The 11568-nt window shown below is 45.6% G+C and overlaps 1 protein-coding gene across 2 annotated transcripts in view; it reads right to left on the bottom strand.

Annotated features, from left to right (window-relative positions):
• The window catches only part of JCAD (junctional cadherin 5 associated), a 62053-nt gene extending 52808 nt beyond the window's left edge, over positions 1–9245 (bottom strand). The window contains exon 1 of one of the 2 annotated variants that reach the window (XM_086742081.1): positions 9128–9207. In XM_086742081.1, coding sequence (XP_086598207.1) covers positions 9128–9134 — 7 coding nt within the window. In that variant the 5' untranslated portion in view covers positions 9135–9207. Of the gene's footprint in view, positions 1–9127 lie in introns of both variants that reach the window. The other variant, XM_086742076.1, reaches the window with a different exon arrangement.
• Positions 9246–11568: the final 2323 nt, after the last annotated feature.

Raw genomic sequence — 11568 nt, forward strand, 5'->3', positions numbered from 1 at the left:
TTCTCCAGATCTAGGAGGATGGAGATTGGGAAGTGAGTCTCACCATGTCCAGGAGGCAGCTCCAGCCCCTGCAAGAGTATAGTGAAATGAGTGAGCTTGCTTTTTCTGGCCCAGCTTCAGGACATTGTACCTGAATGGGTTTCCTTATTCTTGTATTTTTCAGTGCCTTACCTCAGATCTCCAGGGACTTCCAGGAGGAGATAGGATTTCTGCTGCAGTGCTTTGGGTCAAGTCACCAAAGTCCTTTTTTTTCTGGGTGAATAGCTTCCATTACAGGTGTGCAGGATCAAAGGAAAAGCCTATTCCTTGGTGGAACAGGTGTTCCCACTGCCAGTGGAGTGACACACGAGTGTGATTGCTGTGACTTATGGAGGCTTGCAGTCCAGCAGGTGAGCCATAGCTGCTGTAGATGAGCACAAGCTCCCATAAGACACCAAAGTGGAAAAGAGAGGCCACGAACTAATGTCAAACTGAGAGGAAGCCAGAGGTTTTGGTTCAGTTCAAACTAGAAACACGTTTCAGTTCTGAACCATCAAAGTGTTTTGGTTCTGGAATTAAATGACCTGGTCATGTTTGAAACAACTTTTTTTTCTGGAGCATGCAGCTCCCTCAAATTTTCTACAGTGTGACTTTCTGACTTGATCGTGTACAAAGACAAGGGTATGACTCTCAGAAGTTCCCATGGAATGGAAACACTGGGCCCATGTAGCCATGTGCAATGCAGGAGCTACGCAAGAGCTATCACCGAAAGGCAAAAGCTTGGAAGGAGAGGAAGAAAGAGTCCTTTCTTGCTACTGAGCAGCTGTTCAGATTGACTAGTACAGGCAAGAAATTAAAAAAAAAAAAACCAGATTTAAGAATTTTATTCTGGAAATACTCTTTCAGACACACACTGTCAAAGGTCTGCGCCAGATGCTGTGAATAAAGAATGGGAGGAAATTAAAAGGAGAGAATTGACCCTAACATTGACACAAGATGGCTGGGTAGATGCAAGCTGGATAAAGGCTACACACACCCATCCAGAGAAAAATGTGCTTCCTCTGAACAGAGCAAAGTAATGAAGTATTGATTTGAAATTATTGAACTGTGATACTACATCCACGTTGCTGATGATGGCTTTATCTGATGGAGAGAAAAGTACAAGGAGGTCTTTCCAGTTCAGACTGGAAAAAGGAAAAGGATGTCTGAGGCAGACTTTCCACACATTGCATTCGCCATGGGAGGAAAGTAATACTCAATGCCCTCCTGATGTTCAAAACTGTTTCTGCAATCATCCTCAGCCACTAGAAAAGGCTAATTGATCCCCCAGCTTCACCAATAGCATTCACTCCTGAAAGGATATATCTTTCATTTAGTCTGTTGAAATTTGTACTCAGAACAAGAAGGATCTTGAGCAAAATGCAGCCTACCTCTTCCTCCCAGGGGACCCTCCGGAGACGCATTGCACTTAGCAAAGCAAGTGAAGGTTTCAGGGGGACCTGAGGGACAGCAGGCTGATGGCACCACTCGCGGTCTCCATGGAAATATGCCTTGACGTAATTAATGATGAAGAACTGGGCCAAGAATAAAAACGATTCAGAGAAGCTCTGGTACTTCTCCTCTGTTTAGCTCCCGTGATTAAACCCACACAGAGCCTAGAGCCTCAGTTATAGCTAAAGAACAGCATAATGGGTTATCTGCATTGCATTTACTTTAGCTGGTGAGTAATCCAATTTCTACCCAAACCCACGTTAACTATGGAGATTTTGCCAATATCTGATTCATGAAGATGCTGGAAGAATGTGGAATTGGAAATGCTGAAGAAGGACTGTAGCTCTCCACCACTCATTCTTAAACACTGATAATTTCAGATAAACTTTTTAACAGATAACATTAATACAAGCAACATTTTAGTGAAAGTCCACCTTTAGCTAAAACTAAATACAAACAAATGGCCTGCTAAATAAAGAATTTGAATCCTCTCTTTTATGTACAACATAAAAATATTATTTCGAATGGTGAGTCCTTCTTTGATTTGCAGACTCCAACTGAATATTACAGAGCATGTTTTATGTGTCTTGAAGGTCTTCTGCTCAGAAAATGCCCAGAATTGCAGGTTCTGAAGTTATAATTTAAATATTATTGAAAGGTACCGGCAGCCTCAGCTTCACCCCCCTGGCTGATGAGAGCCACAGAGGATTGGCGTCCCTGCGTTTCCAGCCTCAGCCGTTGTGTGTGGGTTCCAGCAGGAAGAGGCGGCTCTCAGAGCAGCTTTCCTGCATCTGAAAGGAGCCTATTCCTGGAAGTTACAGGATTGTCGAGTTCCTTGGACAGAAACAGTTTGACTGCTGAAAATCTGCCCTGCAACTCCGGGAGCTGCCGCTACAATCTGAGGGCTGGGGCTGTAAGCCTTGTGAGTAGCCACCAGCTTTCTGAGCTGTGGGATCTGCAGCCCCAGCAGAAGGAGGTGCTGGCCCATGGCATGGCGGTGAGGCAGGAAAGCAGTTCAAAAAATTTTTTTAAAAAGTTGAAGCCATTTATGAAAGGCAACCTTGTGCAGCAATTTATAAAGAGCTCAAAGGATGTTATTGTTTCAATAAATGTTTGAGGGAGATTCCTCTCAATTTAAACACAGTGAGCTGTAGCATGTGGAAAGCAGCAGCGTTTGATTGCCTATATGCGAGAGGCCAAAGCAAACCATTATGAACAAAGGCGGCAGAGGAAGAGAAAGCAATTTCATTTGATTCTGTTTCTGTATTGACAATACCATTTCTGCCTAGTGCCAAAGTGCAGCAGGGGTACGAACCCTGGCCATCCCAGCAGTGGGTGTGCTGTGCAAGAAAGCCATTCTGCAAGCCTCGCTGGCATTTTAGGGCTAATGAGATGGCTGGGAATAGAAGTAAGTGCAGAGTTTGGCTCCACAGGTGATATTCTGCCTGGCAGCTAGTGATCAGACATGCAGCAGCCTGACTGTGTGCCAAAGACGAGGGGACAAAGGTGGATATGGCTGATCATGCCTGATCCATCACCTGTGTTGGCCGGTCTTTGGCAGACACACAATCAGAGCCTTGGTACTAGAGGGCTGCACATTGCAATATGGGTTCATTTTCAAACCCTGCTTGCTTTGGTGGAGACTCAGGGATGGCAAGTTGGGGCAAAGTTTATTGTGCTCTGTGGCTACAGAGCATAGCCAAAGCTCAACGCCGTGCGCTGTCAGAGGTTTGATACAAGGAGGTGCTTACTGCCCTGCAGGTAGAAAATGCCAAGGGCATAAACATCCAATCAGTAGTAGCAGAAAAGAAGAGAAACCAAGAGAAATTCACCACTAAGGGACAAGACATCTAAATAAAAGTGAAAACATGCTAAAAGGCTGTAAGCAGTTAAAAAAAATTCAGTGAGTTTGAGGTTATTATGTCATAATATCATACATAGATCTCGATTATGGGATTTACAAGGGTGTTATAAATTAATTGATATAAAAGGACTTAGGGGAACCCACGGCACTTGCCTCACAGTGGGAAACCTGAATTTATGTCTGAGTAGGGGTTTCCCAAATGGTCTTCACCAGTGCAAAAGACTGAAATGCTCATCTTCCTCATTCTGTGCTAGTCTTCTTCTTCTGAAAAAGGTAAGGCCTTTGCCTTACCAGCAATTAGTTTTTCTTTTCTGATATGACTGTGTGTTCACTCTCCTTCTGAATTTGTCACATGTATGTATGTTCCTAAACATTGAGGTCCCCATGTATGTATCCGAAGACATGGCAGATCCCCTTTAAAAAATAGGACATGATTTGTGTTATCAAGATGGTTACTACAAGAGTACTCAGCCAGGGCTGTATCTTGGTAGGAGCCAAAATCTGTGCACCCATTCATGAACAAACTCCTCTGATGTTTCTCCCTATCCCGTGTCACTGGAGAGCAGAATAACATGAAGATGATTTTGTATCTGGGGTGCAACTGCAGGAAGGCAGGAAGCTTCTCTCAGGGCTGGAATCAATATGATTCTCTCCAGCCACAGGATCTGGGGACCTCAATGTTACTATACAACCACCTTCAGAAACCCAAGGCCCTAGTGTGCTCAGGACAGAAGAAGTGGCCCACACAGTCTGTGGAGACACGAGGGTCTACAGAGTAGGTCAAAGCAGATTATTTGGAAAAAAAAGCATTAATTTCCAAGACAAAACACTGTATGATTCATGACTATTTGGAAACAAATGATAAATAGGAATTACACAAAAGCTCCATTTTGTTCATTGAGGAACTGCAGAATTAATTGCATGTGCTTTAGTTTCCAGCAAAGGCTAAGTTCCAAGGCACAGTGTTGTGATTGTTGTACTAGTCAGTCATGTCACACATACTGGTTTAATTCAGACTCAAACTGTAGGAAGAGCATGATGGGATACAGCCAGTAGTTAGTTGGAAACAGAGGTGGGATAGGAACCAGGTCTGAGTTTCAAGTAGGTCAAGCAATTAATCAAGCAATGAAGGCTTTGGGTTACCACTCATGAGATGACCTCACTCTTTTTCTGAGCTGTGTGCGGTGAAAGGAGCTGGCTGGACCAGCCAGGGTTGCAGATTAGGAGGCAACAGCTCTTTCAGAGCTGTGCAGGAAACCTTATGCACAGACCTGACTGCTTCATTCATGATGTTGCTCCCCACTTGTAAACATCACATCAACGTTATAACAGCAACAGCTTCCTGGGTTTCTTTTGTGACAACTTCCACAAGGACATCCCCAGTAAGCTTCTCTGGTCCTTTGACTGTTGGTCTGCACTCCACCCATCCACTCTTTTTGAGAATCAAACTTTAGGGCACTGATTGCCACAGCATCCAGACAAGCGCTTTCTTGTTTTCTTCCATGACATTTGGAGCAGAAGCCCGTAAGCATCCACCACTCCTTTTTTTTTCTGTTTCAGTTCTCCTGCAAATCTCTGCTTAAAACTCCTTCTTGTGACATCCTTGACAAAAGCAAGGCTGTTGGTTTGCAGCGAGCATTGCCTGCCACACTGGCCAACATAGTCTTACAGGTTCTTAGGACTCCTTCATCTTTCAGTAGCTATCTGTAGGCAGCTGTGGTCTTCTCACATTGTCACCTCCTGTTCTTCTGGTCTTTGTTTCCACATTGTCTCACACAGCTGAGTCCTGGTGTGTGTGTGGCGTTCCCAGGAGCTCATGAAGATGATGAAATGTCAGTGCCTGTCTTTGTGGAAGGAGAGGCTGTACAGGATGCTCTGTAACCCACAGCCATAAAAGAAGTGAAGGAAACCACCTCTCCCTGCCACTCCAGCAGGAGCAGAAACAAGCAGATTGCAGCTCCCTACCTTTCAATGTGGAAATCACGTCAAGTGGCAAAATGGAAACACTGAGATTTCACCGTCTGCAAGTGCTGCATAAGTATTGCCTACAAAAATAGGCTATAAGAAAACTGTTAAGACTGAAAAGCCCATGAGGCAAGAGATGCCAGAATTAGGCCTCCCTTGTGCTATGTGTTATGATACACTTGTTAATTAGATGATCACACAGCATTTTGCTGGAGGTCTGAGCTTTATCCCATGGTATAGACTGTCTTCACTGGAGAAGACATTATATGGAATTTTGGTTTTTTTTCCTTAGTGTTCAGTGTACTCCTAGACTTTATTTGCTACCCAAGTAATCCTCTTGATAAAAACTACTGATTTTCCCAACACTGGGAAAATTTCACTGGCACACCTCCCTGTAGTATCTGGGTGCATCACAAGTGTCTCTGAGCTCTAGTACCTCTGTCAGGGCTATGGTGGTGCTTTAGTCACTTGAGTAAAATAGAAACAGAGGGAAGAGACAGGCATGCAAGCAACCAGCTTTATCGCATCAGGCACCAGTTTATCAGGGATCTGGCTTGGTTGCCCATCCCAGCTGTCTCCCACCAGAGTGGTGGTCCTTCCCTACAGCAAGATCCATGCCCGCATCCATGCTTGCGGACTTCACGAGTCCCACAGCCCAGTGCCTCAAGATCATGATCTGAGACCAAGGGGTGACCAACAGACATAGCTGGGGCTGGGGCTGTGCAAAAGTGTTCAGCATCAGGCAGTACTGGACACGCTTGAGGCAGAGCTCCCATCAAATCCCATCCCAGGAGCAGACTTTCAGTACCAGGGTCCCGCGGCATCTGCAGACATGGGGATGTCAGTAAATAGCCCCCCCATGGCTATTTACTGCAGACTGAGCAAAGCCTCAGCGAGACCTGGCACAAAAGACTGGGCAGGGAGAGCAGGACTGAAGCCAGTTCTGTAAGACACCACTCATATTCCCCAAAATGGACCATGGATGGGGCAGCTCAGCTTTCATGTTAGGCTCTGGCATGTCCAGCCTCTCCCTATGGTTCACACCTTGACACATGCCTCCTTGCCCTGGTCCCAAGCCCCTGACTCCTCACTTGTACCATGTACTCCCCACGCTTGCCATCCTTCAGCTGTAGCATCCCATTACCAGACCTTCCCTTAGCCCAGCATCCCCAGGGTCCCTAGCTGCCTCCTGGCTGTATGGTGAAGGTGTCAAAAGAAAAGTGTTGTTCCCTGGCTGCCTTTCCATTGCCCAACCCCTCTGCTCTGAGCAGCATTATGGGGAGAGCCCAATTTCATCCTGCTCCTAGAACTGGGGATGGCTCTTGGGCTGGGGAGAGGCGATATGTGTTGCCCAGTCCCTGCAGAGCTGTGGGGAGGCAGCAGGAGCAGCAGGAACTTGGTAGCACTGACTGGGTGCAAAGGAGCGTTGGGGTCAGCACTGGGAGCTGCTGGGATGCTGGGCTGAGCTCACTCATGAGAAGGAATCTCAGCAGATTTTGCCTACTCGGCCCTAGCACATCCCTAATAAGTTGCTATTTTTTCCCTTCAAAGGCTATCACTAAGCCAAATTGGAGGAGATTTATGAAGTTAAAAAAAAAAAAATCACAGTCCTAACACAAAGCTGCCAAATTTTAGATCTCTATTCCAAAGTGCAGAGGGATAAGAACTATCCAAGGAAAGGATCACCAGATTCCCCCCTCCTGTTTCTTCCTTTCTTTTTTTTCCAGTTGGACAACAATGCCTTTTTCCCTATGTTCATTCTTGGAAGTGGCTGGACAGTTTTGGCTGAAATTTTCCAGAAAAGAACTTAGCCCAAGGCAGACAATCAAGTTGGAGGAACTCAGTCTAAACTGTTCAAGTCTGGCAAAGTTATAAGCAACTGTGAATGTGGTCTTATAGCAGGACATCTATGAGTAACCTTAATCATAGGAGCTGCATGCAATCCCACCTTCGACGCATTCAAAGTTATAATAGCTGATGATGCTGTTTCATTCAGCTGTCTCTTATCACGATTCAGATATGTCACCAGTAAAAAAGCTTTAACTCAGTCATCCCACTGAGCCTTCCCACACCCCTTCCTACTCAAACAGCTCTTCCCATCTCACAACTGGTTGTACAAAAAACCACAGTTCCCTCGCCTCCAGTATTTGCATTTGAGCTTCTTGGATAGAGGCAGCTGATGCTAAAATGGGATTGCTGTTTGAACTAATGTATTCAAAATTAATAAAAGAAATAAAGCAACACACTCCTCTGGCAGGTTCCCATGCATATTTTCCATAAAAGTTCATTTTTCCACAAGAACAAATTGTGAGTATGTGGGGGATTTGCACTGAATCTTGATACAGAGCTTAGAATTCTTGGCACTGCTTGGGACGTTAAAATGACATCAGCTCCACTTTCTATATTGAAATTTTATAGTTGCTGCCTGACCACATTTCTTTGTTCTGCGCATATTCTGTCTCCTCTAAGCTGCCTCTCTGCCACAGCAGCGTGCTGTACATGAGTATCACGAAAAGTTGTGTGTTTGTATTCCTTATAGCCCCGCGTGCCCCTCCCTGCGCCGGGCACCCAAGTGATAAAGCTGCGTTTCTTCCTCCAGGACAAAGCGGCATTGTTGGCTCCAGGGACGAGGGCACCTTTGCCAGCCAAGAGGCTTTCCCACTGTGAGGGACCTGGAGTGCCAAGCAGGATCCTTCTCTTTTCTCCAGAGGAGCAGAGGAGTGGAGTGCATGCTGCCAGGGTGACACAGCTGTGGGACAGCGGGGACCAAGGGAGGCCATTTATTGCAGGCGGGACACTGTGAAACCATCCTGTCTCACTCAGGGAAGAGAAGGGGGCTGGAAAAAATGGGGAAGAGGAAAGGGAATGTCTCTGGGTGGGAGACTGGGCTTTCTCAGCACTGGCAAGGTAGCACCTGGAGCAGCAAGTGTCCCCACAATGCACACATGCTGCCCCATGCTTTGGGGCAGGGAGGGACAGCATTTTTTTTAAATTAAGCAAAAATCTGAGTAACCGTGTTTCTGTATTATCCAGGAGCATGACCCACTGTATTTGAACACTGTGGTCCAGGAGGAGTGATTTGGTACTCAGGATGCCCATGAATCACAGCATGGGGAGAAGAAAGAGCATCAGGGCTGGGAGAGTTAACAGACTCCGGCACTGGGAGTACAGTTCTGCAGGCATTAGCACAGACATCACGCTTGTTTCCTGGATTTCAAATAAAATAAGTATTCAAGGAAAATATGATGCTTTCCTACATCCCCTGTGACTTGGAAAGCAATAAGAGCAAATAAAGGCAGTTAATTATCTGGCACACCACATCCAAACATTTCTGAAGGCACTGCTCTGCCGTTAGTAAGAATCACGCTGGAACAGCATTAGCATATCCTCTGTAAACAGACTCAGTACCGTCCTCCGACACAGCCTCAGCCTCCCGCGCGGGGATTACAGCAGCTGGACAAAGCCAGGAGGGACTATACCTGACAGTCAGCAACATGCCAGCTTGGCTTTGGTCTGGCTTGATCGCAGTAGTGCCTGGGTTTGCTATTTCCTACACTGCCTACATGCTCAGCCTCTCTAACACGTGACGGAGAATCGCTGCTGCTTGCTTCTCTGTGCAAGATTATAATTTCATCGTTTCACTGTCGTATGGAGATAGCCACAAGACCAGGTTAACAGTTAAAGACTGTGAAGCCATTTGCCAAACACTTCTTGCTCTGTAAGCAGCAACATTTTTACAATTGCATTTGTAACAGCATTTTTACAATCACATTTACACACTCCTTTTCAAGCACACGCAACAATATACAGAATGCAGAAAATCCTTACCTTGCATGCCCAGAGGAGAGAGCCTGGTTTTCTCTCATGGATCAGAAGTCAGATGAAAAACAAACCTGAGAAAGACCCTTGATCAGACTCATCTGCTGAGAGTTGTCTAAATCCCAAGCCTGCTCCCGCTAGCAGCTCTAAGTTTGTGCTCTGAATAGAGGCTGTGTTATTTTAACCACAGGATTTCTAGTCATGGGGGAGGAGAGATGGATTAGGTATGTTTGCAATCTAATGCTGCACATCTACCTCAACTGAAATGAAGTACTTTAAGCCTGATGTAAATAAGTACTGCTAAGATATAAATTTCAAGAGCCTACGAACCAATTATGCTTAAACTAACATACTAAATAACTGGAAAATTCCAGAGGAATAAGATAACATACTTTTGTGTTCTTTCCTAAATAAAAGGCATGTGTGGAATTTCATGCTAGATACTGCAAGAAGTGAGGGGCAGCAGATGAACCACGCAAAGTAACCTATGTAAGGTGCCATACCTCGTAAAACACCATTTCTAACACCTGTTAGCACAGATTTCAGCAGGCATCCCAGCAATCTGGGTTTTCACGGCTCGTAAAAAGTACATATATGAGGGATTTGAATCTAATATTTTAAAAGAGCAAAGAAAGCTCTTTAAGGCAATAAGGCAAGATTTGAAAAGGCCACGAGGTCTGTAGTTCATTGGGAGCACAGACATCAGCCCGCTGAACGAGTGCCATCTCCAACAGGGATGTAAGCTTGATACCCTCCCTGTAGCTCATGGATTGCTACAGAGGTTGTTAAATGCAGGCAAAATATTGTGCCCAGGATACTGGTTTGGGGTTTTTGTTGTTTAATTCAGTTTAAACTCTGCTTTCATTTCCTGGTGTATGACATTTTGGTGCTGCAGCTGCTGTGGTTGCAAAGCATGGCTACGGTCCAGGCTTCCAGGGCCACCTCACAGCTGACGGAAAAGAGATCTATTAACTTTCTAAGAGGTACAATTTGTAAATAAAACACATTCTTAAACTTTGGGCTGAGTTGGAGAAAACAATTTGAATGCAAAACACTAGAGGAAAGGGGACGAATTTCAATTTGTCTGACAGCAGAGGCTTCAGGAACACAAGTGTATTTCCATTTCGAATAAAACCTGGCTCTATAAATAACATTATCTTACACTTACATAACGCTCTTCATCCCAAAGCATTCCCAAGTGCTTTGCAGACATAATCATCCCACCTGAAAACCACAGGCGGACGTCCCACCCTGGAGTGCAGGGTAGTGCCGTTCGGCGGCCCTGCTGGTGCTGGGCAGGAGGCAGGCAGCAGAGCATCCGACCGCAGCTTGGCCAGTCCCTGAGCTGGCAGCTGGCTGGGATGTCACAGTCAGTACCCTGCGGTTGGGGTGCTGGCCAGGAGCACAGGACATCAGCTTGTTGGGGTGCTGGCCAGAAGAGCATGGGGCGTCAGCTTGTTGGGTCACCTGGGTACCGCTGGCTGCAGGAGAGCTCACTCTGATGTATAGGTCTGGTATCTTCATTGACCAGCAGTGGTTAAGAGCCTGTCACCCAGCCCAGCCCACGGGTTCCCAGAACAGACTGGGGCATCTCCAGAGATGTCAGTCTCCTTCCCAGAGCTCAGGCTGAGCTCTCTGAGCTCCCCTCAATGCTTGGCTCAGCCTGGCTCCCCTGAGCTTGGATTTTTGCAAGGTAGGCAACTGGGATCCCAAGCATCTATGCCATGGGCAGGGTTGTGCACCTGAGCTAGGAGCAAAGTGTCCCCAGATGTCCCATCAACATGCCTCTGGTCCACCAACAAACTTATTCTTGCACCAGCCAAGCAGCTCGCTCCACCCAAGCTGTCTTTCTTGTGCATTGCATGCACAAAGGAAGTTTCTGTGCTGCAGAGGGGTTTAGTTTTCATTTTGCTTAGCTGGCTCGATAGGAAACAGCAGGAGGAAGAGGGGTCAGGAGACGCTGATCTGCAGGTTGACCTGAAAAGAGTTCATTTTTTTCAGAGAAACTAAAAAAAAAAAAAAAAGTGGGAGGGAAGAAAGTAAAAATAATTTTGAATTAAGTGAAAGCATTTGATCCTGACGCATGGTTTGGTTTTTCTACTTTATCTCTTAGGTCAGACTGTACTCAATTTACAAAGAAACAGCTCTTCAAAAACAAACATAAAGGAAATGAAGAGTTTCATTTCTAAAATGTCAAGGCAAGACATTTCAGCGTTGCACATGGCTGCTGTTTCTTTGGGATGTGGAGGAAAGTAGTAACAGTGGGATAGATTTAGTGTTTGTTTCCTTTCTTCTCCTAGACAAGTCAACATATTGGACCCAAATTCACAAACCTGTTCCTTCAAGTTCGTATTTTTAATCAAAAAGGAAAAAAAAAAATCATTCTGTCTGCAACCTTTGCCAGATTTAGGCTCTGACACAGCAGCCAGCCTTTGGAAGTCGAATACCTG

The sequence above is a fragment of the Chlamydotis macqueenii genome, chromosome 2, assembly GCF_036417535.1.
Source record: "Chlamydotis macqueenii isolate bChlMac1 chromosome 2, bChlMac1.mat, whole genome shotgun sequence".
In the NCBI taxonomy this organism is placed as follows: Eukaryota; Metazoa; Chordata; class Aves; order Otidiformes; family Otididae; genus Chlamydotis; species Chlamydotis macqueenii.